Source organism: Coregonus lavaretus (genome assembly GCF_964263955.1).
Source record: "Coregonus lavaretus genome assembly, chromosome: 11".
NCBI classification, from domain to species: Eukaryota; Metazoa; Chordata; class Actinopteri; order Salmoniformes; family Salmonidae; genus Coregonus; species Coregonus lavaretus.
The window spans coordinates 11,343,785-11,367,666 of record NC_139998.1 but is presented as its reverse complement, the minus strand read 5'-3'; the positions used below and the strand labels follow the sequence as shown (position 1 = coordinate 11,367,666).

Here is a 23,882-nt window from a genome sequence, read left to right as displayed (position 1 = left end):
TTTGATGAATCCGCAGATGTGGCTAACCATGCAATTCTAATGGTCTATGTCAGACACGTCTGGGATAATAACTTAGAGGAGCAGTTCCTTTTCAGTGCTGATTTTCCCACCACCACCGCTGGAGAAGCTGTATTTAACACAATGGATATGTACCTGGGCTCCATGGGACTGGCCTGGGATGGGTGCGTCGGTGTGACCACTGATGGGGCAGCTGCCATGAAGGGAAAGCACTCCAGAGTAGTAAAGCGGATCCTGGAGAGGGCACTGAGTGCGACGTGGAACCACTGCTTCCTACACAGGGAGGCATTGGCAGCGAAGGACGTGGTGCCTGAGCTCCACGCCACTCTCCAGGATGTGATCTGTAAATATTACATTTTATTGAACTGGTTAAAAACGTACACCTTTAAAAAAAAACTTGTCACGGTTGTGAAACTATTCACATGGTAATTGGTGATTATGAAATCCTAATGATTGTTGTTTTTTCTATTTTAAACACTGGTATGTGTTACTGTTCATCAACATTATTGGACTGGTTTTGATGTCATGTTCTGAGTCTGATCATTTATTACATTTACATTTACATTTAAGTCGTTTAGCAGACGCTTTTATCCAGAGCGACTTACAGTTAGTGAGTGCATACATTTTCATACTGGCCCCCCGTGGGCAACGTACCCACAACCCTGGCGTTGCAAGCGCCATGCTCAACCAACTGAGCTACACCCCACTCCCACCCCACTCCCACTCTTGAACTGGTCACCTAATTAAATGGCTTATTCTCTTGAATTGATAATAAATGTTTTCTCTGTTAATATGGCTGTGTAATGACTTTCTTTTAAAACCAAAATTCTAGCCCATTGAGACAGTCTATTTTGCAAGTGAAGCCTGCCCAAGAAGGCAGCTGCAATACAACATTACAAAATGTAATCATCAACAGTCCATAATATTGGGTCGCGACTCAATTGTCTTTGTCAATTTTGGGTCCCCAGGCAAAACCAGTTGAGAACCACTGCTTTAGACCATTGCTTGATACAGAATCTTTCCAGATCCTTGAAATCCTGCATCTGCGCTAATGGACTGCACTTTTCAATTCATACCAAAGGTTTTCAATGGGGTTCAGGTCCAGAGACTGAGATGGCTATTGCAAAATGTTAATTTTGTGGTCAATTAATCATTGCTTTGTTGATTTTTCATTTGTGCTTGGGGGTTATTGTCTTGCTTAATGATCCACTTGTGGCCAAGTTTCAGCCTCCTGGCAGAGGCAACCAAGTTTTGGGCTAAAATGTCCTGGTACTGGGGAAAGTTCATGATGCCTTTTGATTATTATTACTTTTTTTACATTGGATAAAAGTACAGACTCAGAGCTTCAAAATGGAAACATTGGGATGTAATGCTGCTTTAAAAGTTGATACATTTATTAAATTGCCTATTGTTGTAGAATAAAGATAACCTATTCACGTTCACCCATGACTGCGTGGCCAAGCACGCCTCCAACTCAATCATCAAGTTTGCAGACGACACAACAGTAGTAGGCTTGATTACCAACAATGACGAGACCACCTACAGGGAGGAGGTGAGGGCTCTGGGAGTGCGGTTCCAGGAAAATAACCTCTCACTCAACGTCAACAAAACAAAGGAGATGATCGTGGACTTCAGGAATCAGCAGAGGGTGCACTCCCCTATCCACATCGACGGGACCGCAGTGGAGAAGGATGAACGCTTCAAGTTCCTTGGCATACACATCACTGACAAACTGAAATGGTCCACCCACGCAGACAGTGTGGTGAAGAAGGCGCAACAGAGCCTCTTCAACCTCAGTAGGCTGAAGAAATTTGGCTTGGCACCTAAAACCCTCACAAACTTTTACAGATGCACAATTGAGAGCATCCTGTCGGGCTGTATCACCGCCTGGTACGGCAGGGCTCTCCAGAGGGTGGCGCGGTCTGCCAAATGCATTACCGGGGGCAAACTACCCGCCCTCCAAGACACCTACAGCACCCGATATCACAGGAAGGCCAAAAAGATCATCAAGGACATCAACCACCTGAGCCACTGCCTGTTCACCCCGCTATCATCCAGAAGGCGAGGTCAGTACAGGTGCATCAAAGCTGGGACAGAGAGAATGGAAAAACAGCTTCTATCTATCTGTGGTCCTCTGTAGCTCAACTGGTAGAGCACGGCGCTTGTAACGCCAAGGTAGTGGGTTCGATCCCCGGGACCACCCATACACAAAAATGTATGCACGCATGACTAAGTCGCTTTGGATAAAAGCGTCTGCTAAATGGCATATTATATTATTATTATTATTATCTCAAGGCCATCAGACTGTTAAATAGCCATCACTAGCACATTAGAGGTTGCTGCTGCCAATTGAAATCAATGGCCACTTTAAGAAATGGAACACTAGTCACTTAAATAATGTTTACATATCTTGCACTACTCATCTCATATGTATATACTCTATTCTATAATATTCTACTGTATCTTAGTCCATGCCGCTCTGTCATTGCTTGTCCATATATGTATATATTCTTAAATTCCATTCCTTACTAGATTTGTGTGTATATGTTGTGAAATTGTTAGATATTACTGCACTGTCGGATTTAGAAGCACAATCATTTTGCTACACCCACAATAACATCTGCTAAACACGTATGTGACAAATAAAATTTGATTTGATTTGAACAGCTACAGTGCTGTTCTTTGTTTACACCCATTTAGCATCGTTCACACCCTCTGTCTTAGACCCACCCATTTCTTAAAGAATGCACATTGAAATATATGCGACTGTGGCCATGTGCTAAAGCAGTGAGGTAGTGCTTAAAAAACTAAGAAAATATTTAAACAATAAAATACTTTAGTTAGTCACCCCAACCCCCTCTTACGCTGCTGCTACTCTGTTTATTATTTATGCATAGTCACTTTAACTCTACCCACATGTACATATTACATCAATTACCTCGACTAACCGGTCCCCCCCGCACATTGACTCTGTACCGGTACCCCCTGTATATAACCTCCCTACTGTTATTTTATTTTACTGCTGCTCTTTAATTTTTTAATTTTTTATTAAACTGCAGTGTTGGTTATGGGCTTGTAAGTAAGCATTTCACTGTAATGTCTACACCTGTTGTATTCGGCGCATGTGGCAAATAAAATTTGATTTGATTTAGCTAGCCAACTTAGCATGTGTCCCTATAACGTAACATGGAGTTTGATTAGCTTGCTATATTTTTCAAATGCCTCCTGTGAAGTAGTGATGTGCATCATATGCCTAGCTTTCTTTAACTGGTCACAAATAGCCCCCTAACATCAAAGTTCCACGACCATATTTTACAGTAGGTATTTGTATTTATTAAGGTTCCCCATTAGCTGTTGCCAAGGCAGCAGCTACTCTTCCTGGGGTCCAGCAACATTAAGGCAGTTATATACAATTAAAAATATTACATGACATTATATTTCATAACACTTTTCATAACACATTAAGTGTGTGCCCTCAGGCCACTACTCTACTACCACATATCTACAATACAAAATCCATGTGTTAGCATGTGTATGCTTGTGTCTGTGCCTGTGTGTGTCTCTTCACAGTCCCCGCTGTTCCATAAGGTGTATTTTTATCTGTTTTCTAAATCTGATTCTACTGCTTGCATCAGTTACTTGATGTGGAATAGAGTTCCATGTTGCCATGGCTCTATGTAGTGCTGTGTGCCTCTCATAGTCTGTTCTGGACTTGGGGATTGTGACTCTCATAGTCTGTTCTGGACTTGGGGATTGTGAAGAGACCTCTGGTGGCATATCTTGTGGGGTATGCATGGGTGGCCGAGCTGTGTGCTAGTAGGTGCATTCAGCATGTCATTACTTCTTACAAAAACAAGTAGTGATGAAGTCAATCTCTCATTTACTTTGAGCCATGAGAGATTGACATGCATACTATTAATGTTAGCTCTCCGGGTACATTTAAGGCCCAGCCATGCTGCCCTGTTCTGAGCCAATTGTGGCACCTGACCACACGGCTGGACTCTAGTCCAGGTGCAACAGAACTAGGGCCTGTAGGACCTGCCTTTGTTGATAGTGTTGATAAGAACACAGAGCAGCGCATTATTATGGACAGCCAACTCCCCATCTTAGCTACTGTTGCATCAACATGTTTTGACCATGACAGTTTACAATCCAGTGTTACTCCAAGCAGTTTAGTCACCTCAACTTGCTCAATTTCCACATGATTCATTACAAGATTTAGTTGAGGTTTAGGGTTTAGTAAATGATTTGTCCCAAATACAATGCTTTTAGTTTTAGAAATATTTAGGATTTATTTCCTGCCACCCATTCTGAAACTGACTGCAGCTCTTTAAGTGTTGCAGTGATTTCCCTCGCTGTAGTAGCTGACGTGTATAGTGTTGAGTCATCCACATACATAGACACAATGGCTTTACTCAAAGCCAGTGGCATGTTATTAGTAAAGATTGAAAAAAGTAAGGGGCCTAGACAGCTGCCCTGTGGAATGCCTGATTCTACCTGGATTATGTTGGAGAGGCTTCCATTAAAGAACATTCTATTCTGTTAGACAGGTAACGTATGCGTAATGGTTTAAAGCCATTCCGCATACGTTTTTCCAGCAGCAGACTATGATCGATAATGTCAAAAGCCGCACAGAAGTCTAAAAAAACAGCCCCCACAATCTTTTTATCATCAATTTCTCTCAGCCAATCATCAGTAATTTGTGTAGGTGCCTTGCATGTTGAATGCCCTTTTTATTTTTTATTTAACCAGGTAAGCCAGTTGAGAACAAGTTCTCATTTACAGCTGCGACTTGGCCAAGATAAAGCAAAGCAGTGCGATAAAAAACAACAACACAGAGTTACATATGGGGTAAACAAAACAAAGTCAAAAATACTACAGAAAATATATATACAGTGTGTGCAAATGTAGCAAGTTATGGAGGTAAGGCAATAAATAGGCCATAGTGCAAAATAATTACAATTTAGTATTAACACTGGAATGGATGATGTGCAAATAGAGATACTGGGGTGCAAATGAGCAAAATAAATAACAATATGGGGATGAGGTAGTTGGGTGGGCTAATTTCAGATGGGCTGTGTACAGGTGCAGTGATCGGTAAGGTGCTCTGACAACTGATGCTTAAAGTCTGTTGTCAGTTTGTTTACTGTAAAATAAAAAAATTAATGGTATTGTATCTGGTCAAACACCATTTTTTCAAGGGTTGGTAACAGGCTGATTGGTTGGCTATTTGAGCCAGTAAAGGGGTCTTTACTATTCTTGGGTAGCGGAATTACTTTTGCTTCCCTCCATGCCTGAGGGCACACACTTTCTTGTAGGCTTAGATTGAAGATATGGCAAATAGGATTGGCAATATCTTCTGATATTATCCTCAGTAATTTTCCATCCAAGTTGTCAGACCCAGATGGCTTGTCATTGTTGATAGACAATACTTTTTTCACCTCTTCCACAATTCAAAATTACAATGCTTGTCTTTCATAATCTTGTCAATTATTGTTGCTGGCATTTGGTCGGTGTTTGTTGCTGGCATGTTATGCCTAAATTTGCTAATCTTGCCAATTAACGAAATCATTAAAGTAGGTGGCAATATCAGTGGGTTTTGTGATGAATGAGCCATCTGATTCAATGAATGATGGAGCGGTGTTAGCCTTTTTGCCCAAAATGTAATTTAAGGTTTTCCAAAGCTTTTGACTCATTCTTTATATAATTTATCTTTGATTCTGACCATAGCACCATTTCCAGTCCAAGTGCCAATGACGTTTAGCAAACTCCAGGCATTTACATTTGTTGGATGACATGAAAATAGAGCTCTTTGACCACGCGCACCAGTGTGTATTCGTGTGTGTGTCTTTTCTTGTATGTTCTTTGTGTGTTTTCCTAGCTTATGTTTGTACTCATACTGTATGTAAAGAACATACTTGTCTAAATACTGTTAGCTCCTTCCCAAGCCCTGGTATTACAGTAGAGGACCATTTGACAAGTAGCCTCAAATACTTGTACCTATAAGGGACAAAACACATGACAGACAGGGAATACCAGAGATACAGTACTTCACATGGAAAACACTTCCCATCCCATCCCCATGGGGTTCCGAGCTTTCTATCCTTGTGGACCAGACCCCAACTTTGATATGTAAAGAATAGATCAAATATGAGTGTATATCACGTCAGTCACAGGAGGTTGGTGGGACCTTCATTGGGGAGGATGGGCTCGTGGTAATGGCTGGAGCGGAATAGGTGGAATTGTATCACATACATCAAACCCATGGTTTCCAGGTGTTTGATGCCATTCCATTTGCTCCGTTCCAGCCATTTATTATGAGCCGTCCTCCCCTCCACCGCCTCCACTGACGTCAGTGCTATACCATAGCCTTATTTATGCATTTACATTTTGGGAATGAGCACATTTCAATTCTATGATATTGGGGTCTTTCCATTTGATTTCAATCACTTTTTGCAGTGAAAAAGTAATTGAAATCAAATGTAATGACCCATTCACATTCTATTCTCATCTCTACCAGGTTTAGCCCTCCACATGGCTTACACCCATCCACTCCTTTTCACATCTACCAGGAGGCCATCAATAACTCTCCAGCTAGCTATTTGGGATGGGGGTGAGCTGGGGTAACTCCATTCATTCAATTCACCCATTAGTCACATCAGTATTCGGTTTACGATTGGTTGTGACAGAGAGAACACTCATAGCTGCTGGGTTGTTCTTGTTAACCTAGCCTAGCACTGTTAGCATCTAGGGCTGTAAATGCCATGTAGTGGGACTGAAAGAGCCACTCACACGGTGCCTGCCTGCCTGGCCTGCTGCTCAGCTGGTTATATAAGAGTGGCTTGGTTGGTCCCAAGCAGTGGAAGCACATCACTAGCAAATGGCTAATGCAAATTTAATGTCACTGACTGTTCCTCTGCCATCACGTCACCCTGAGGCAAGGCACACATATTTCAGTAGGAAAGACTCTAAGCAAACATGCTGTGATAGATAGAGAGAGGGAGGGAGGAACTTAGAGGTATAGAGAGTGACTGAGAAGTAGAGGATGTAATGAAATATTGTGAAGAATGGATGGGGAGATATGGATGGAGAGAGAGAGCTAGAGACGGAGAGAGTGAGAGGGATTGAGGAGGGATGGAGAGTGTAGCTAAAAACCTATTGCTGGTGATGATGCCCTGTACCATTTCCCCAAATGAGAATAACATACAGTATATTAGAATGTATCCACTGTGCTGCAGCTGAATACTGTAGTAGAGTATGGACAGACAGATAGAAAGTGGTTAGACTGGCCACTCACTTTGAAGCTTCAAACAGCGTTCAAAACATAAGGCTTTTCTCAAAGGCTATCTGCAGGTGCAGTTGGTGTGCACTACTACAGTTGGTGTGCACTACTACAGTTGGTGTGCACTACTACAGTTGGTGTGCACTACTACAGTTGGTGTGCACTACTACAGTTGGTGTGCACTACTACAGTTGGTGTGCACTACTACAGTTGGTGTGCACTACTACAGTTGGTGTGCACTACTACAGTTGGTGTGCACTACTACAGGTTAGATGTTTTAGTGCTGTCGTAGATGCAAGGAGGATGTGCTCAGACATGATTATAGCTGTATTAGTTGAAAGACCTGATCCAATCCAACGCTACGGTTGCTAACACATTCCTATTGAGCGACACTTAAAACATGAACAGATTCTACTTGTCTACCCATGTGTGAAAACCATTTACAGACCCCGGAGTCACTCCTCAAAAAAAATCTCCCTTTTCTCTCTCTCTCTCTCGCTCTTTCTCTCCATCTTTCTCTCTCTCCCTCTCGCTCCTGCTCTCTTTTCTCTCTCTCTCTCTCTGTCAGGCATGTGCTGCTGTGTGCTGGTAAATGCTCATGTGTTTATTGATCCCTCCAGCAAAGAGATCCCTCATGACTGCCATTCTTGGCCAGTGTTCTCTCTCTCTCCATCGTTTCACTGACTCAAAAGGCAGATCTGTTTCTGTGTTACAGTAAGCAACCCAACATACTGGAAATAGGACGAGATAATAATTGGATTAATGCTGTGTGTGTTCATGTCTGTCTGTTTCTGTGTCCATGTCTCCCTTATCTAGATCATTACATTATTCCCATACTGTTTTTTTCTAGTTGGCGAATTAGTGGATGACTTGTCTCTCTCGTTAGTAGAGCACAGACTGTGACTTGAACATGCACCCCCTCCATTCACCTTCCCTCTCATTGCCCAACTAATCATCAGCCTCGCTGTACATTTTAATCCATCTTCTATGATCCTTCAGGAAGCGCAGGTCTTTTCATATGGATATTTATCTTCCACAAGGGATACTGCCCCAGGGGGACCCCCTACCCCCACCCCATGGACACACACTCACACACACACACACTGGCCAGTATTCCAGTAAAGCCTCCAATATCCCAGAGCCCTCCATATCTCTAGAGGACATAAATGTAGATAGCCTGTCACAGCAAAGCTTTATCCTCAGTCATAATATATTCAGTTTGACGTCACTAAGCTGACCTAGAAACTCAAATCAGGTGTTTTAGTGAATGAAAACAGGAGGAAGCAGGCATGCCAGTCGTGTGAATGCATGTGAATATCAAAGACAGGATCTTCAGATGGACAGCTTTGAGGCAGAACTCTTGCATACAGACATGCTTTTTTGTTAATGACCCAAAAGCGTTTTTTCCCCTGGTTCCTGCAAAGAACAAGCTAGTGTGTGAGGAGAGGGAGAGAAGGCACTGTGGAAGTCTTTAAATACCACAAAGAGCTAGCTGTGTCTGTCTAATTGAAACGGTCCTCGCTACAAATGCGCGCGCACACACACGGTCGACAAAAGCTTCTCTCACAGGGTCCTGGGGTCCTGGATGACAGAAACGACCAATCCCAGGGTTGTCCTTCTCCCTGCCTGCTAAATGTATTTATTTTTTTCCCCCTTGGCCCCACCATCATGCAAACCCATATGATGTAACTAGTAACTAGTCTACTAATTCCCCTCTGTTTAACTCAGCCTATCTCGCCACAGGCGAGCATTAGCAGCAATAGGATCAGTTTGTTTAGCCAGGGGTAGGAGGGGTTATGAGGTGTTGGAGGGGTAGTGGACTGTGGGCAGACTATGGTGGGTGATGTTAATCTGGAGCCTCTGTGGCTGAAATGAGGAAACTTGTAGAGCAGTTGATATGTTGACCTGGCTGTTATTGCACGGGGGGAGGGGGGAGGTTGCACATAGAAATGTAACATGTAAAGCTGGTGACACGATTCTTTATTGCTACGTAACAGAGACATCTCTGTTCTACACAATGCATTTCTGTCTGCCTCTTTTTGAGTTTTCTATGGGAGAGCAGCAGAGCACCAGACAATAGCTGAGTATCAATATTTGTAAGGGCCTTCCTTACCTTTCCTTTCAAAGTTAAATCCTTTTCTATGAGGAATTGTAGAGGAAAAGATAACATGTACATTTATTGTTAAATCCTTCTAGATTTAGGTTGCCTTTCCCCTCTGTACTTATATAAATATGTTTTTTCCCTGTAGCTGTTAGTGATATTGATTTATGCATTAAGGCTAGATTGACGCTGCCTCTAATGTAAAATTCAGATAGTCATGAATACACAATTAATAGGGCTTTGAATAAAATATGATTCATTTTCTCCAGACCAGCTTTGAGTGCTCTCTTTTTCCCTCTCTCTCTCGCTTTCTTTTATCACACCCGCTTCCTTCCGCTGCCACTCTCTGTCTCGCTCTCTCACTCATCCTACGTCTTCTTTCTCTCGTTCTACCCCTTCTCCTCATACACACTCACTCTGATTCATCTGTCCTGCTCTACTTTCCATTCTATGTCAGCTCTCTCCCACCCTCCCTCTCTCACTCCTCTCCTCCTGACTATGCTGTTTCTCTGTCTCCATTCCCTGAACCCTCTCACCCAGCTATGCATGCCTGTAAAGGTTGATGCTAATAATACTGACTGGGGCCTTAGTATACCCACAGCACTGACAGTACATATACCCTGATGGTACTGCAGTCTTACTGGTAAATAAAACACTAGGAATATTGAAATACTCTGTTAGTAGTAGGGCTACATGGATACACTCTGAAATAGACTGCCGATGCTGTTTAATACTTTCAGTACAGTAATGTGCCATATATATATGGGGAATGTTAAACCTCTGACTCTGATAGGATGTTTGCCACAGCCATGCAGGAATATCCACCTGCAGTCAAAACAACTGCTCTTGGACATAATATCCCTAAGCACACCAGGCAGCAAAACTATTGTCCGACTGTACAACTCTCCATGAATAAATCTCCCCTGACTGTCAATTCCACACACTAATATTTTTTCCTAAGCATATTGTTTCCCGGTGTACTATGTATGCACAAAAATGCATGCACGCATGACTGTAAGTCGCTTTGGATAAAAGCGTCTGCTAAATGGCTTATTATTATTATTATTATTATTATTATTATTATTATTATTATTATTACTTACAGTATCGGGGAGGTACTTAAGTATCCATTCTAAATAACACTACAGCTATGATAACAGCAGATCTAGCTTAAGCGTTTGTCTAATGACCTCCAGTAGCGCATCAATGAGGTCAATAGGATCAATGAGGCCTTGAGGGGCTCAGAGACTGACAGCTGATGAGCTCTCTGAGGATCTAACTGGTCGCTCCACCGTCCCCCTCATCACGCTATACTGGCCCTCTCACGGCACCACAGAGGCGCATTAGTGTGACCCCTGACCTCTTTCTGCTCACCAGGAAATAGATAGCTTTCCATTTCCTGCAAGACTTATTAGAGTGCAGTGCTCTTATGTCTAATTCACACTATAGGTCCGACCCTATAGTGTAGTGTGAAGCGGTCTTGTTTTGTGCACTGTCCTCTTCTAAGTGTTCAAACCTGCATGTATACAAAGCTGTCGAACTTGCCCTGTTCCTCAAAGAAAGAGAATGCTTAGCACTTATTAACTACTTATAAATCACTTATTAATTATTTATTAACAGAAAGGGTCTGCCTCTGGTGAGGTTATCTGCAGGTCATGCAATGCATAGTAGCATGTGCTGGTCTGCCATGTTCGCTCCTCTGCAGTGTAAATATTATTGGATGGATATCCCCCCGGAGATAAACACTAGTTACAAATGCCATCTCTCTCACAAGGAGCCACGGGCTGTTTATTTGTTGAGGTAAACAGAAGTTTCCGCTAGTTAGTTACTTAACGTGCCCTAGAGTTGTCCTAAGAGATCTGTGTTCAGTAGAGTAGAATGGTATCAAAACATAGAGAATCATAGAGTAGAATGGTAGACTGCCCATCTAAATACCTGCTAACAACTGGCCACATCTATCCTCTTTATGCAAACCAGATGAATAGTCAGAGTAGGGCTGAGCGGTATACTGTATTTTAAGATACACCAGTATTGATGCTCGTACCGGTTTGGGTTTTTACTTTACCTTCTGCAAGGGTATTTGAATGTTTGGTGTGTTTAATGTGATATGCCGTGTGTAACGTCCATTTTTATAGTTTACTTTGCTAGTTCAGTCATCTCTCTCCACTCTCTCTCCATGCCGCTATCCACACAGATCTAGCCCCGCCCCCTGTCACTCAAGGAGCGCATTTGTTGTTCCTCCACCACGAGACACTTGCGTCGTCTCTGCATTGTCAGTGCAGCACATGCAACAATGTCGATGACAACAATGCTGTTTTCACTTTGCTTCTTAATATAAGTCCACTAGCGTTCTATAATTACACTGTTCATTTGTGTTTCTTACATCTGCAAACCGCTAGTTTGTATTTTCCTAACAAGTTGGGCCTATTCATTTGTTTGTCATGTCAAACACTGTATTCAAAGTGCCCACTATATTCTAACTATAGAATTAGAAGAATCATTCTATTTCCATGATTCCAACAGTTCACCCAAGTGTTTTGCTCTAAATTTAGTCATTTAGCAGACGCTCTTATCCACAAGTCAAATCGCAATTGCAAGGTTTGGTTAAAAATAAGGCCTAGATCGTTTGCCCATATCGTGAGCCCTACGTGGCAGTGTGGAAATGATCTCAAATGAGCGCAGGAAATGCAGACATTTATGAAAATATCAAATCGCCCAACCGTAAGTCAGTCTCCTAATAACCCTATGTTGAGACAGTCTAAACTTCTGTGTGTGTGTGTCTGTGCGCATGAGTGGAGCGTGTGTGTGCATGTGTGTGAGAGGCGGGGGTCTGTGTATGTAGATCCCCTGGAATTAGGGATGAGATTTGCGAAAGCCCAGTGGAGCAGTCCAGATGGCTGTGACCCCACTGCACCCCCTACATCCATACTTGATTACACATTAGGGAAAATATCAGATGGGTATCTGATATGCAAAAGATCTGAATTGGGATGCCTTTGTAAATGCAGCCTCATACACACACACACACTTATCTTCAATGTCCCACACCCAACGCTCTCTCTTGCTCTCTCTCTCCCCTCTTTCTTTCTTACCCCTCTCTCATCCATACTGTCTCTTTCTTTCTCTCTCTGTTTCTCTCTCTCTCCCTTTCTGTGTTATTTTCACAGTCAACGGTCAGAGTAATGGGAGCTACCTCTGAATGTTTGGGGATCGCCATCAATCTCTGCCCTGCTCCTACCCTGTGTGTGTGTGCGCATGTGCTCGTGCGTGCATGTGAGCAAGGCTGTTTATGTGTGTTCAAATTATTCCTATTAATGCGTGTGTGCATTCTGTGAATTTCATCTCCTTCTTTGGCGAAGCATCAGCCACAAGAGCACAGTAGCTAGCCACCCCCCAGGAACACGTTCTGTGTCTGTTCTCTCACCTCTCGCTCTCACTCACTCTCACTCGCCTTCTGCTTAATTTCAAGACCAACTGTCATAAATGATTCCTCTATCCTTGTGCACACAGAACAGGCACACAGAACTTAATGTCCTGAACATTGAACACTGTGACTGTAGCACTGTACCATTGGAAATGTAGCTTCATGCCCTAGCCTAAGGGAGATCCCCTTTTCCTCTGAACAATGAATGAATGTAGGGTTTCAGCTTCTCTCCAGTATGTACAGTAGTGAATAATCCTTATAACAGTCTGCGTTTGACCATTGGTTCCTTAACCAGTGGTTTGGTTTGAAGTGGTTAATGGTCTGTGATCCTTGGTCACTGGCTCGTGAGCTCAATTATTACGTGGTCAATGGGGTCCACAGTTGCCCGAAGGCCTAGATAATAATGGCTACAGTAGCTTAGGGTAGCTACATTGGCTAGCTGACTCTTACTCATAGCGTGCCCCAAATTCTCCCACCGGTGCTCTTATGTCTAATAAAGACTCTTGCCTGATTCCAAATCATACTGGGGCATTAAAAAGTACTTAAGAACTGGGGGTAGATTCCCAGGCACCTGTCTGCCCATTGTCTTATCTATCTGCCCATCTCACTGTTACAACCACCAGGATATTACTAACAGATTAAACCCAGCATTTACCCTTCCCCTCATCTCCCCATGTAATCTAACACCAGACATCATGGCTCCTGTAGCAGTGAGTGGTTGGACAGGAGAGTGGAGCGTAGGAATTGGCCCACGCCAGAGAGGGCACAGTGGGCAGAGCATGACCGTCTGGACTTTCCCACGACCCGCAGAGCTGGGCTGAGCTAAGGCTGGCCTGAGTGCAAGTGAAGGGGCTGAGCTGAGACTGGGTCCCATCAATAACATGTACACTACCAGTCAAAGGTTTGGACACACCTACTCATTCAAGGGTTTTTCTTTATTTTTTACATTGTAGAATAATAGTGAAAACATCAAAACTATGAAATAACACACATGGAATCATGTAGTAACCAAATAAGTGTTAAACAGATCAAAATATATTTTGTATTTGAGATTCTTCAAATAGCCACCCTTTGCCTTGATGACAGCTTTGCACACTCTTGGCATTCTCTCAACCAGCTTCATGAGGTAGTCACCTGGAATGCATTTCAATTAACAGGTATGCCTTCTTAAAAGTTAGTTTGTGGAATTTCTTTCTTTCTTAACGCGTTTGAGCCTATCAGTTGTTTTGTGACAAGGTAGGGGGGGTATACAGAAGATGGCCCTATTTGGTAATAGACCAAGTCCATATTATGGCAAGAACAGCTCAAATAAACAAAGAGAAACGACAGTCCATCATTACTTTAAGACATTAAGGTCAGTCAATACGGAAAAGTTCAAGAACTTTGAAAGTTTCTTCAAGTGCAGTCGCAAAAAACTATCAAGCGCTATGATGAAACTGGCTTGCATGAGGACTGCCACAGGAATGGAAGACCCAGAGTTACCTCTGCTGCAGAGGATAAGTTCATTAGAGTTACCAGCCTCAGAAATTGCAGCCCAAATAAATGCTTCACAGAGTTCAAGTAACAGACACATCTCAACATCAACTGTTCAGAGGAGACTGTGTGAATCAGGCCTTCATGGTCGAATTGCTGCAAAGAAACTACTACTAAAGGACACCAATAAGAAGAAGAGTCTTGCCTGGGCCAAGAAACACGAGCAATGGACATTTAGACCGGTGGAAATCTGTCTTTTGGTCTGTTGTCCAAATTTGAGATTTTTGGTTCAAACCGCCGTGTCTTTGTGAGACGCGGTGTAGGTGAACGGATGATCTCTGCATATGTTGTTCCCACCGTAAAGCATAGAGGAGGAGGGGTTATGGTGTGGGGGTGCTTTGCCTGTGACACTGTCTGTGATTTATTTAGAAATCAAGGCACACTTAACCAGCATGGCTACCACAGCATTCTGCAGCGATATCCCATCTGGTTTGGGCTTAGTGGGACTATCATTTGTTTTTCAACAGGACAATGACCCAACACACCTCCAGGCTGTGTAAGGGCTATTTTATCAAGAAGAAGAGTGATGGAGTACTGCATCAGATGACCTGGCCTCCACAATCCCCTGACCTCAACCCAATTGAGATGGTTTGGGATGAGTCGGACGGCGGAGTGAAGGAAAAGCAGCCAACAAGTGCTCAGCATATGTGGGAACTCCTTCAAGACTGTTGGAAAAGCATTCCAGGTGAAGCTGGTTGAGAGAATGCCAAGAGTTTGCAAAGCTGTCATCAAGGCAAAGGGTGGCTATTTGAAGAATCTCAAATATAAAATATATTTTTCATTTGTTTAACACTTTTTTGGTTACTACATGATCCCATATGTGTTATTTCATAGTTTTGATGTCTTCACTATTATTCTACAATGTAAAAATAAAGAAAAACCCTTGAATGAGTAGGTGTGTCCAAACTTCTGACTGGTAGTGTATATGGGTCTAGAGCAGGGCTGGCCAGTTCTTCACTTGTAGAGATACTACGTGTGCAGACAATTAGTAACACTTAGTACCACAGACATGCTGATCAATCAACTCGTATAGTAATCGTCAAAAGGATACCTACCTAATGCACTTTGCTTTTAAGAATCAATTGGTTATACAAATCAAATGGTCATAGACTGATGGAATTCTGTGATTCCGCTATCTGGTTCTGTGTATCTCTCTCTCGCTATCTCTGTATGTGTGTGTGTATATGAACATCACTCTTGGTCAGAGACTTATTAAACGTAACCCTCTGTCTTTCTCTATTTCTCTGTAGGCGCGGCGGAAGGAGGTGTTCCTCCAGGAGCGCTACGGCCACTTCAGTCTGACCGACCCCTTCCTAGCCCTGCAGAGGGACTTTGAGTGTGTCCCTGGGGGGGACAAGGAGCGCCGGCCGGTGGGCTCCAGCCCCATCGCAGTCCTGGAGGCTGTCATGGCCCACTGCAGGAAGATGCAGGAGAGGATGTCAGCAGAGCTGGATGCTGCTGAGAGCAGGCAAAAAAGGGTAGGGAATGGGAGGCTATGTGTAGACAATACTATGGTATGATATAACAATATGATAACCATGTCTGTCGGGTTTGTGTGTGTGTGTGTGTGTTCGAGATGCATTTGAAGTTGCTTTGCCATATTTGGTTAATGTCAAATGTGTGAATGTGTGTATATAAGAGAGCAAGTGTATGTATCTGCTGTAGCTCTTCTCTGTCCCTGGTCAATATAGGACTATCTGTCTGTGATTTAACTCCACCATGGCCAGATGTGTTCTGTCTCTCCCTCTCTGTGTGCTATTCCACCAGAGGTAGTGGGTGAGGGATGGAGTGGGTGAGCATGAGGGTGTATGTACGGGAGGTTGGCAGGGTGAGTGTGAGGAGGATGGTGTGGGAGTATGAGGGGGATGGTGTGTGTGTGTGTGGCGGTGTATCATTTTCTATGGTTAGATAGTTAGAACGTTGGTTTGTGTGGAATGGTGCTTGCCTGGGAGGAGGGTGGGGTGTGTGTGTGTGTGAGAAAACGGTTTTCCTTGTCCTGCTCCTGAACCCTTACACCAGTCAGAGCCAGCAGAGACCGAGACTCTCTCCAACCGGGCTTGTGTGGCCGCAGAGACACCTCTGTTAGCCAGCGCTGTGCTGTGTGCTCCAGATAAGCAGTGAGACACAGAGCCAGCCAGGCCAAGACTGGACAGCAGCCAGGGGATGATGAGGAGAGAATGGAAGAAGGGGGGAGGTGATTGAGGAGTATTTAGAGGATCCTGTTCCATACTAGCTAATTCCGTTGCAAAACGTTTTGCTACGGTGTGCCCTACTCAACATGACCCTGCTGTTTGTGTTTAGCCATTGAGACACAATGAAACCTGCAACCGCTCCATTTTGACTCAGTGTCACTACAGCAGCACAGCACGGAGTCTAAAACACTAAAAGCTCTTGGCTCATTCCCCCCCCCCCCACCCGATTCCTCCCTCCCCTCCCATCCACTCCTGGAATAAACCACCTCCCCCAACGTTCTGCCTTTGTTATGGTGACAGGCCAAAAGATTGCATGGTTGTAGCTAGCTGTTACATCCGCCACTCACCAGAACATGACAACAACGAGAACACCAAACAAATCATTATCGCTGGTCTGTGAATAATAACATACTATAACATAAACAAAGACATATTTTTTTTTTTTTTTTTATCCTATACTATCTTTATGCCGACCCCATACAATGTCATGTTTCTCTGAGTAAGTGAGTAAGCTTCTTGAAATATTCATGGGTTTTAAAGCCAGCTGAAAGGCCTGCTGCCATTCCCCTGTATGTAACACACAGCTTACCTGCCATGCAGAGTGTAAGGCTGTGGACTGTCATAATGCATTATGAATGAGTCATTAGGAACAGGGCAGGGTCCAATACATGAAGTGGCACGTGATGCCGGTGAGGACAATACAAGCAAATCAAATGGTCCTTTAGGGAGAATATAGACTACTCTAACAAGACACAATCCTAAAGGGGAGAAATGAGTGTTTGCTCATGTCAACAGACCTCACCAGAGTACAGATGGTATAGTTGGAACTGGGAAGTGCTTCATTTCAATTGGATGTCATTCTGTTGCTATTCAGCTTCATAGGAGTGACATAACAGTGACTCCGTTGATCAGTTCCGAGATGATATGTGTTCGTTCCAGTGAGGATTACAAGGGATGGTGTTTGGGAGGGGGTGGGCAGCAGGCAGGCATAGTGGAGATCAGCCTCATTGTTTGGGCTCGTTAGAGCAGCGGGGCAGGCAATCGCTCGGAAAGCCCAGCTAAGCCTGTACCCTCGCTGCCAACGCACAGCTAACAATAGCAGCCACGCTCCAGATATAGTCGCCCGGGGTTGACAAGTCATCGAAATTCAATCAGATGTTTGAAATGTTAGATTCCATCGACCATTTTGTCTGTGTGGGCGCAGTTCTTCCAATAACTGCTTCTTTGTGTGTGTGTGTGTGTGTGTGTGTGTGTGTGTGTCTGTATGGTATTTTTCATATTGACTGTTTCTGTGTAAATGAGGTCTTTTGCTTTCTGACTTATGATTCAATCAATATTCTGAAATGGAGGACTGTTATTGCTGAATTCAAATGGGTCTGTTTTGTATTCTGTGCTCTTTTAGGGAGAGACCGACAATACTTAGGTAATTTAAACATGGCTATTTTCCCCTGTTGTATGAACATGGAGCGGAGAAATGTTCCTCCTTGTTGTTTAGTTTATTGATCACTGCCACCTTGTCCTTTTGAACATACACTGTCAGCTTGCAATTATTGTCAAGGGGTGTTTCCGGAAAGGTTTGTAGCTCTCCAAGATCGTCTTAATTCCATTGTAGTGTTTCAAGTCTTTGGTTATCAGACCAGGAACTAGATTTAATGCGAACAGAGTTTTAACAAACATGAGGAGCCTAGAGAGCACTTCTTCAGTTCATAAAGTGAGCAGATTGATTTCAATGTGTTGGTGAGCTGAGCTCTCAGCTCTGGGCGTGATTGAGGGAGGTTCTCATGTGTGAGTAGGGAGGGACTGGAGAAAAGTGAATGTGTGTGCATGCTTGTATGATGGATTAACATTAAGGTGATGTATGATATGTGTGTGACACAGGGCCTACGTGGTATATGTGATGTGCTATAGATCTACTGTATGTCATGTGGGGGCGTGAGTGTGACATGATGTACACTGAGTCTACAAAACAACACCTGCTCTTTCCATGACATAGACTGACCAGGTGAATCCAGGTGAAAGCTATGATCCCTTATTGATGTCACTTGTTAAATCCACTTCAATCAGTGTAGATGAAGGGGAGGAGACAGGATAAAGAAGGACTTTTAAGCCTTGAGACAATTGAGACATGGATTGTGTATGTGTGCCATTCAGAGGGTGAATCGACAAGACAAAAGATTTAAGTGCCTTTAAACAGGGTATGGTAGTAGGTGCCAACGCTGCTGGTTTTTCACACTCAACAGTTTCCCGTGTGTCTCAAGAATGGTTTACCACCCAAAGGACATCCAGCCAACTTGACACAACTGTGGGAAGCATTGGAGGCAACATGGGCCAGCATCCCTGTGGAATGCTTTCGACACCTTGTAGAGTCCATGCCCCGACGAATTGAGGCTTTTCTGAGGGCAGAAGGGGAGGGTGCAACTCAATGTTAGGAAGGTGTTCCTAATGTTTGCTTTACTCAGTGTATGTGTTGTAAAGGATATACCAGATGTGGGTGGTAGATATGTGTGCTTGATATCTGTGATGTTTGGTGTAGGTGTGATCTGACCGTATGTGTAGGTTCTGACGCAGTTGTGTGAATGTGTGCAGATAATGTGTGTGATTTCTTTTGATTTTTGAGATAATTTGTGTTTGGGATAGCGGTGTGTCGTTCTGTTTCTCTGTCTGTGTGTCTGGCATACAGTATGTGTGTGTTTTCTAAACAACATCTCCCCTGACTGGCTTGTGGTCTCTGTCTCTCAGCTGCAGATGGAGAAACTACAACTACAGAGTCTGGAGCAGGAGCACCGTAAACTAACCGCCCAGCTGAAGGACGAGCGGGAGAAGAACAAGCACATCGTGATGATGCTGGTGAGGGAGTGCAAGCAGCTGGCCACGCGCGTGGTGGAGGAGTCGCAGCGCTTCGACGAGATCTCTGCCCGGCTGGACAAGGAGGGCCGCTCGGCCGGGCGGCTACAGGAGGAGCTGACGGCAGAGAAGCAGCGCGGACACCAGATGGAGGCCAAGATGGAGAAGCAACTGTCAGAGCTGGACACAGAGCGTGAGCAGCTGCGCGCCAGGCTGGGCCGAGAGGAGACCGAGAGCCTGAGCCTGCGCCGGGTGGTAGAGCAGCTCAGGACTGAACGGGACGGTAAAGATGTTGAAGACGGTAAGGATGATAAAATGGTCTCAGCCCAACCGGCTGCTGCTGCTGTGGATCCCACCGCTGCCACGAACATGCCACAACCCAAGCCTACAGCCTCTGTTGCCGTGGCCACAGACCCCGTCAGCTCCCGAACGGCCTCCTGCCAAACGGACCTGCCCCCTCCAGAGGCCGAGGGGCAGAAGAAGCCGAGCCCCTTCACCATCCCTGTCAAACCCACTCCCACCAACTACGCGGGCCTCAGCCTGCCTAAGACGCCCAGCACAGGCCGGGGGCTGGTCCACAGTAGCTCAGGAGGACTTCATCAAACGGGGGAGAACGGAGCAGAGGGCCAGACGCCCCACGGGGGACTTCACTCCCCTGCCCCCACCCCTGCCCTGCCCACGGGGGTGAGCCCTCGCGTCCAGGCTGCCCGCTACAAGTTCCAGGAGCAAGACCAAAATGGCACGGCCTCCCAGAGCAGCCCGCCGTCCCGCGACCTCTCCCCCACCAACCGCGACAATTTTGCCGCCAAGCAGCAGGCGCGCCACACCGTCACGCAGGTCCTCTCGCGTTTCACCAGCCCCCCAGCAGGGGGCCCCAGCGCCCTCCGTCCCGGCCTGCCCCACTCCACCTCGGAGGGGGGCCCCTTCCCCGGCCGCCTGGGCCACCCCATCGGCCTCAAGTCCCCCACCGTGGCCAGGATCGACCGGGGCAACCCGCCCCCCATCCCGCCCAAAAAGCCGGGCCTCTCCCAGACCCCATCCCCTCCCCACCCACCCATCAAAGTGGTGGGGGACGGCAGCCGCTCCCCCGGGGCGGGGTTAAAACCCGCCACGCCCCAGCTGCCGCCCAAACCCGCCCTGGACCTGGTCCCAGCCCTGACGGCATCTCAGGTGGGTGCCTGCCCCCCCGTGAGGGGGCCGCACCAGGCCGCATGTGCAGAGTGCCCCCCCACCAGCACTGCCATCACTGTCAGTAGCCCCTCCTCCATAAACCCCTCCTCCTCCGCTAGTGTTCCATCCCGTAGCCCCCGTGCCCCAGGCAGCCCCCTGGCAACAGCATCAGGTAAAGGGGCACCACGCTCCCCCTACCGCTCTCCCCCTACTGCCTCTACCTCTCCGCTCCAACTATCTTTCCAATGCTAGGTTAGCCTAGCTTAGCGTAGTGTTCGGGATAGAGGGAACCTGCTTTAACCACAGGAGTCCAGAGGAGAACACAACAGAGCAGGGTCAGTCAAGTTTAGCTCTTGCTCTTTGGTGCAGTGACACTGTCCCTCCTGGGCCTAAGCCATTGCTTGAGACCTGATCTCTCTGTACGCATACTTAATTCTCTTCCCCCTCCTTCAGGAGGAGCCTGTCGTCTCCCTGCTTCTCCATAGACCTATTCTGACACGTTATCCCCTAGCTAGGAAGCTGTGAACAGACCAGTGGCAGGCTAATATCATGTGCCTGGATAAAGGGTCAGATGCTAGGCTAGCTAGCTCAGGCTGTAGGAACTAGGAGCGTTACTCCAGTGTTTTTTGAGGCAATGAGGTTTTGAGGCTAGTTTTCCCTGTTCAAATAGGGTGTGTAGGGTTCCTAATGAGTAACCCTCTCCTCTCTGAAGCTGATGCCAGAGGCTGCTCTCTCCTTTCATCCCCTTCATTGTCCACTAGCATGCTGCCTGTGACCCTTGACCCTTCTTCCTCTTCATCACCCCCCTCTCTGCACATTTCCTGTTTTCCCTTCACTAACCCCTCCCACTGACCACTGCCATTCCATTTCCCCTCCTGCACTCTGTTTTGATGTACTTATTATATGTATGTTTACAGTGCTATGAATGTTCATGCTGTTATGCTTAAACTACTACTTCTTGTTTATATTGCAACATATGTTTATTGTCGCAATTGGTTGAAAAAATGTTTTCTACAATTTTCAAGCAATCAAGTAGAGAAGTTGCATGATGCAAGTCCTGTTTTTGTCTTTTAGATTTTATGTCAATGTGAGACAAGTGTTTTGAACTACACTGACTGAAACTAACTTGTAATGTGCTCGTTAGTTTTTACTACTGATTTTACTGTTTTCTTTTGACATTTGCAGTATTCTATTCCCCACATTACTTCATGAAGTGATATATTAGCTTTTTAGGTTAATGGTCACGTTGTCAGATCACTGAGTCACAGTTTCGCTGAGTCCCAGTCCCAAAGTTGTTTAGTTTATTCAAGTCAAATTTGTCTCAATGTTTCAATATGTTGAGGAAATTGTATCATTTCCTACAATACTTTTCGGCTAAAACACACTTCTATTAAGACTATACTACGACTGTACTATTACTATACTACGTCTTACTCCACAGCAGTGAAACAGATTTTATTTTGGACTCAAAAGACCAAACTAACCACCAGATGTAATGTCACCAGTAGCAGTCTGTTTCTCCAGTATCCCAAAACAGTAATTAGTCCGACGTCTTGGAAACGGTGAATGCTGATATACTTCCTCCTCCTTTTCTTTTCAGTCTATCAGACAAGGGTGTGCTCTAAAGGTCTTCAGCTCTCTTTTCTCCAAACTGCACACTTTTAACCTGTTTGTCCCGAGAAGTGCCAAATAACCCACGGCGTCCCTTTGTAGCGTTGTAGCTAACAACGGCCTTCCCTTTCCCTCCCACCCCATCTATAGAGCAGAGTTTAGCATTTTACAGCACAATAGATTAGGGCTGAATAATATTAGGCCTATGCTTTTTAGTTGCAAATTAAAAGTAGGCTATTGGCTTTTATTCTTTCTTCTTGTCCTTTACTGAATCGTGTTATAGTTTCTTCTTTATGTTGACTTTCTTTGCTCACACACATCCTGCTAAGTAACAGTGTTGGTAACATACTAAATGGTTTGTGCATGGATGAGGTTGGTGTGCTGATTGACATTAAATACACAGGTGAATGGGTGAGTGTGATTGTATGTGTGGATGGATGGATGGATGATTGGGCGGTCACCTGGTTGAGAAGACATCATGCCCTCTATTCTACACTTGCACCTGGGTTCCATGACTTGTCCACCTGTTCTCAAAGGCAACTTACTCTATGTAGTTGCTTACTAGGTGATATGTAGCAAAGTGAACGATCTCTTTAAATTCACTCCATTATCAATAGGTTGATGCTTTCTCTTTTGAGCTATAACTAGACTAGTCTTTGTTGTGGAACTCAGGTGTTGTCCCTCCCCCTCTTTCTCCAGCTCCTCTTTATCACAGCTTCCCTGCCATGTTAAACCTTGTGTCCCCTTTAACTCCCATTAGGCTGGTGTCCCTCCATAGTCCCCTCGCTAACCTGCGGTGGGCCCGTTGCCCTGGACGACGGGCGCCCCCTGCTCCTCCAAGCTGCTTCCCAGGGAAATGTCACTTTATTGTCAATGCTGCTTAACCAAGATCCAACGGATAATATTAGTCACCTTGAAGACCACCCAACCTCTGCCTTGTTTTCTGCTGCTCAAAACGGACACACAGGTACAGTCACCAAATGTTATTGGTCACATGCGCCGAATACAACAGGGGTAGACTTTACCATGAAATGCTTACTTACGAGCCCATTCCCAACAATGCAGAGTTAAAAAGTAAGACAAATATTTGCTAAAAAAACAACAATAGTAACACAATAAAATAACAATAACGAGGCTATATACAAGGAGTACCAGTACCGAGTCAATGCGCAGGGGTACGAGGTAGTTGAGGTAATACAGTATGTACATGTAGGTAGAGGTAAAAGTGACTAGGCAATCAGGATAAATAATAAACACATAGCAGCAGTGTATGCGAAAGTGTGTCTGTGTGTGTGACGTCAATATGCATGATTGTGCGTATGTAGTGTGTGTGTGTGTGTGTGTCAGTGGAGTATGGGTAGTCTAGTGAGTGTGCATAGAGTCAGTGCAACAACAAAAAAATGAATACAAAAATATATATGATACACACCTGAAAATATTCAATTAAAATCCATTGATTCATTGTAGTCAATACAGTTATTATAGTTGACATGTAGCACAGACTTACTGTAGTTAGACATGGGAATTGTGGCCTCGAGGGACAGAGATGCCTGCTCACTCAAGTGTCTCAGAGAAAGCCCCTGCTGTTCCACTCTTAGGGAATTAGACACACACAAACAATACCTATTGCAAGATTTGAAGCCTTTCTGTCCCGTTTGATAGTGTTCTGTCATTCAATGATTATTGATCCATAAACAGTGCTAATGT

The 23,882-nt window shown here is 44.8% G+C and overlaps 1 protein-coding gene across 2 annotated transcripts in view; it reads left to right on the top strand.

Annotated features, from left to right (window-relative positions):
- Positions 1–23,882, top strand: part of cttnbp2 (cortactin binding protein 2) — an 86,906-nt gene that overhangs the window by 36,364 nt on the left and 26,660 nt on the right. For both annotated transcript variants that reach the window (XM_084172266.1, XM_084172267.1), the window contains exons 3-5: positions 15,609–15,836; positions 19,290–20,736; positions 22,936–23,142. In XM_084172266.1, coding sequence (XP_084028392.1) covers positions 15,609–15,836; positions 19,290–20,736; positions 22,936–23,142 — 1,882 coding nt within the window. The remainder of the gene's footprint in view (positions 1–15,608; positions 15,837–19,289; positions 20,737–22,935; positions 23,143–23,882) is intronic.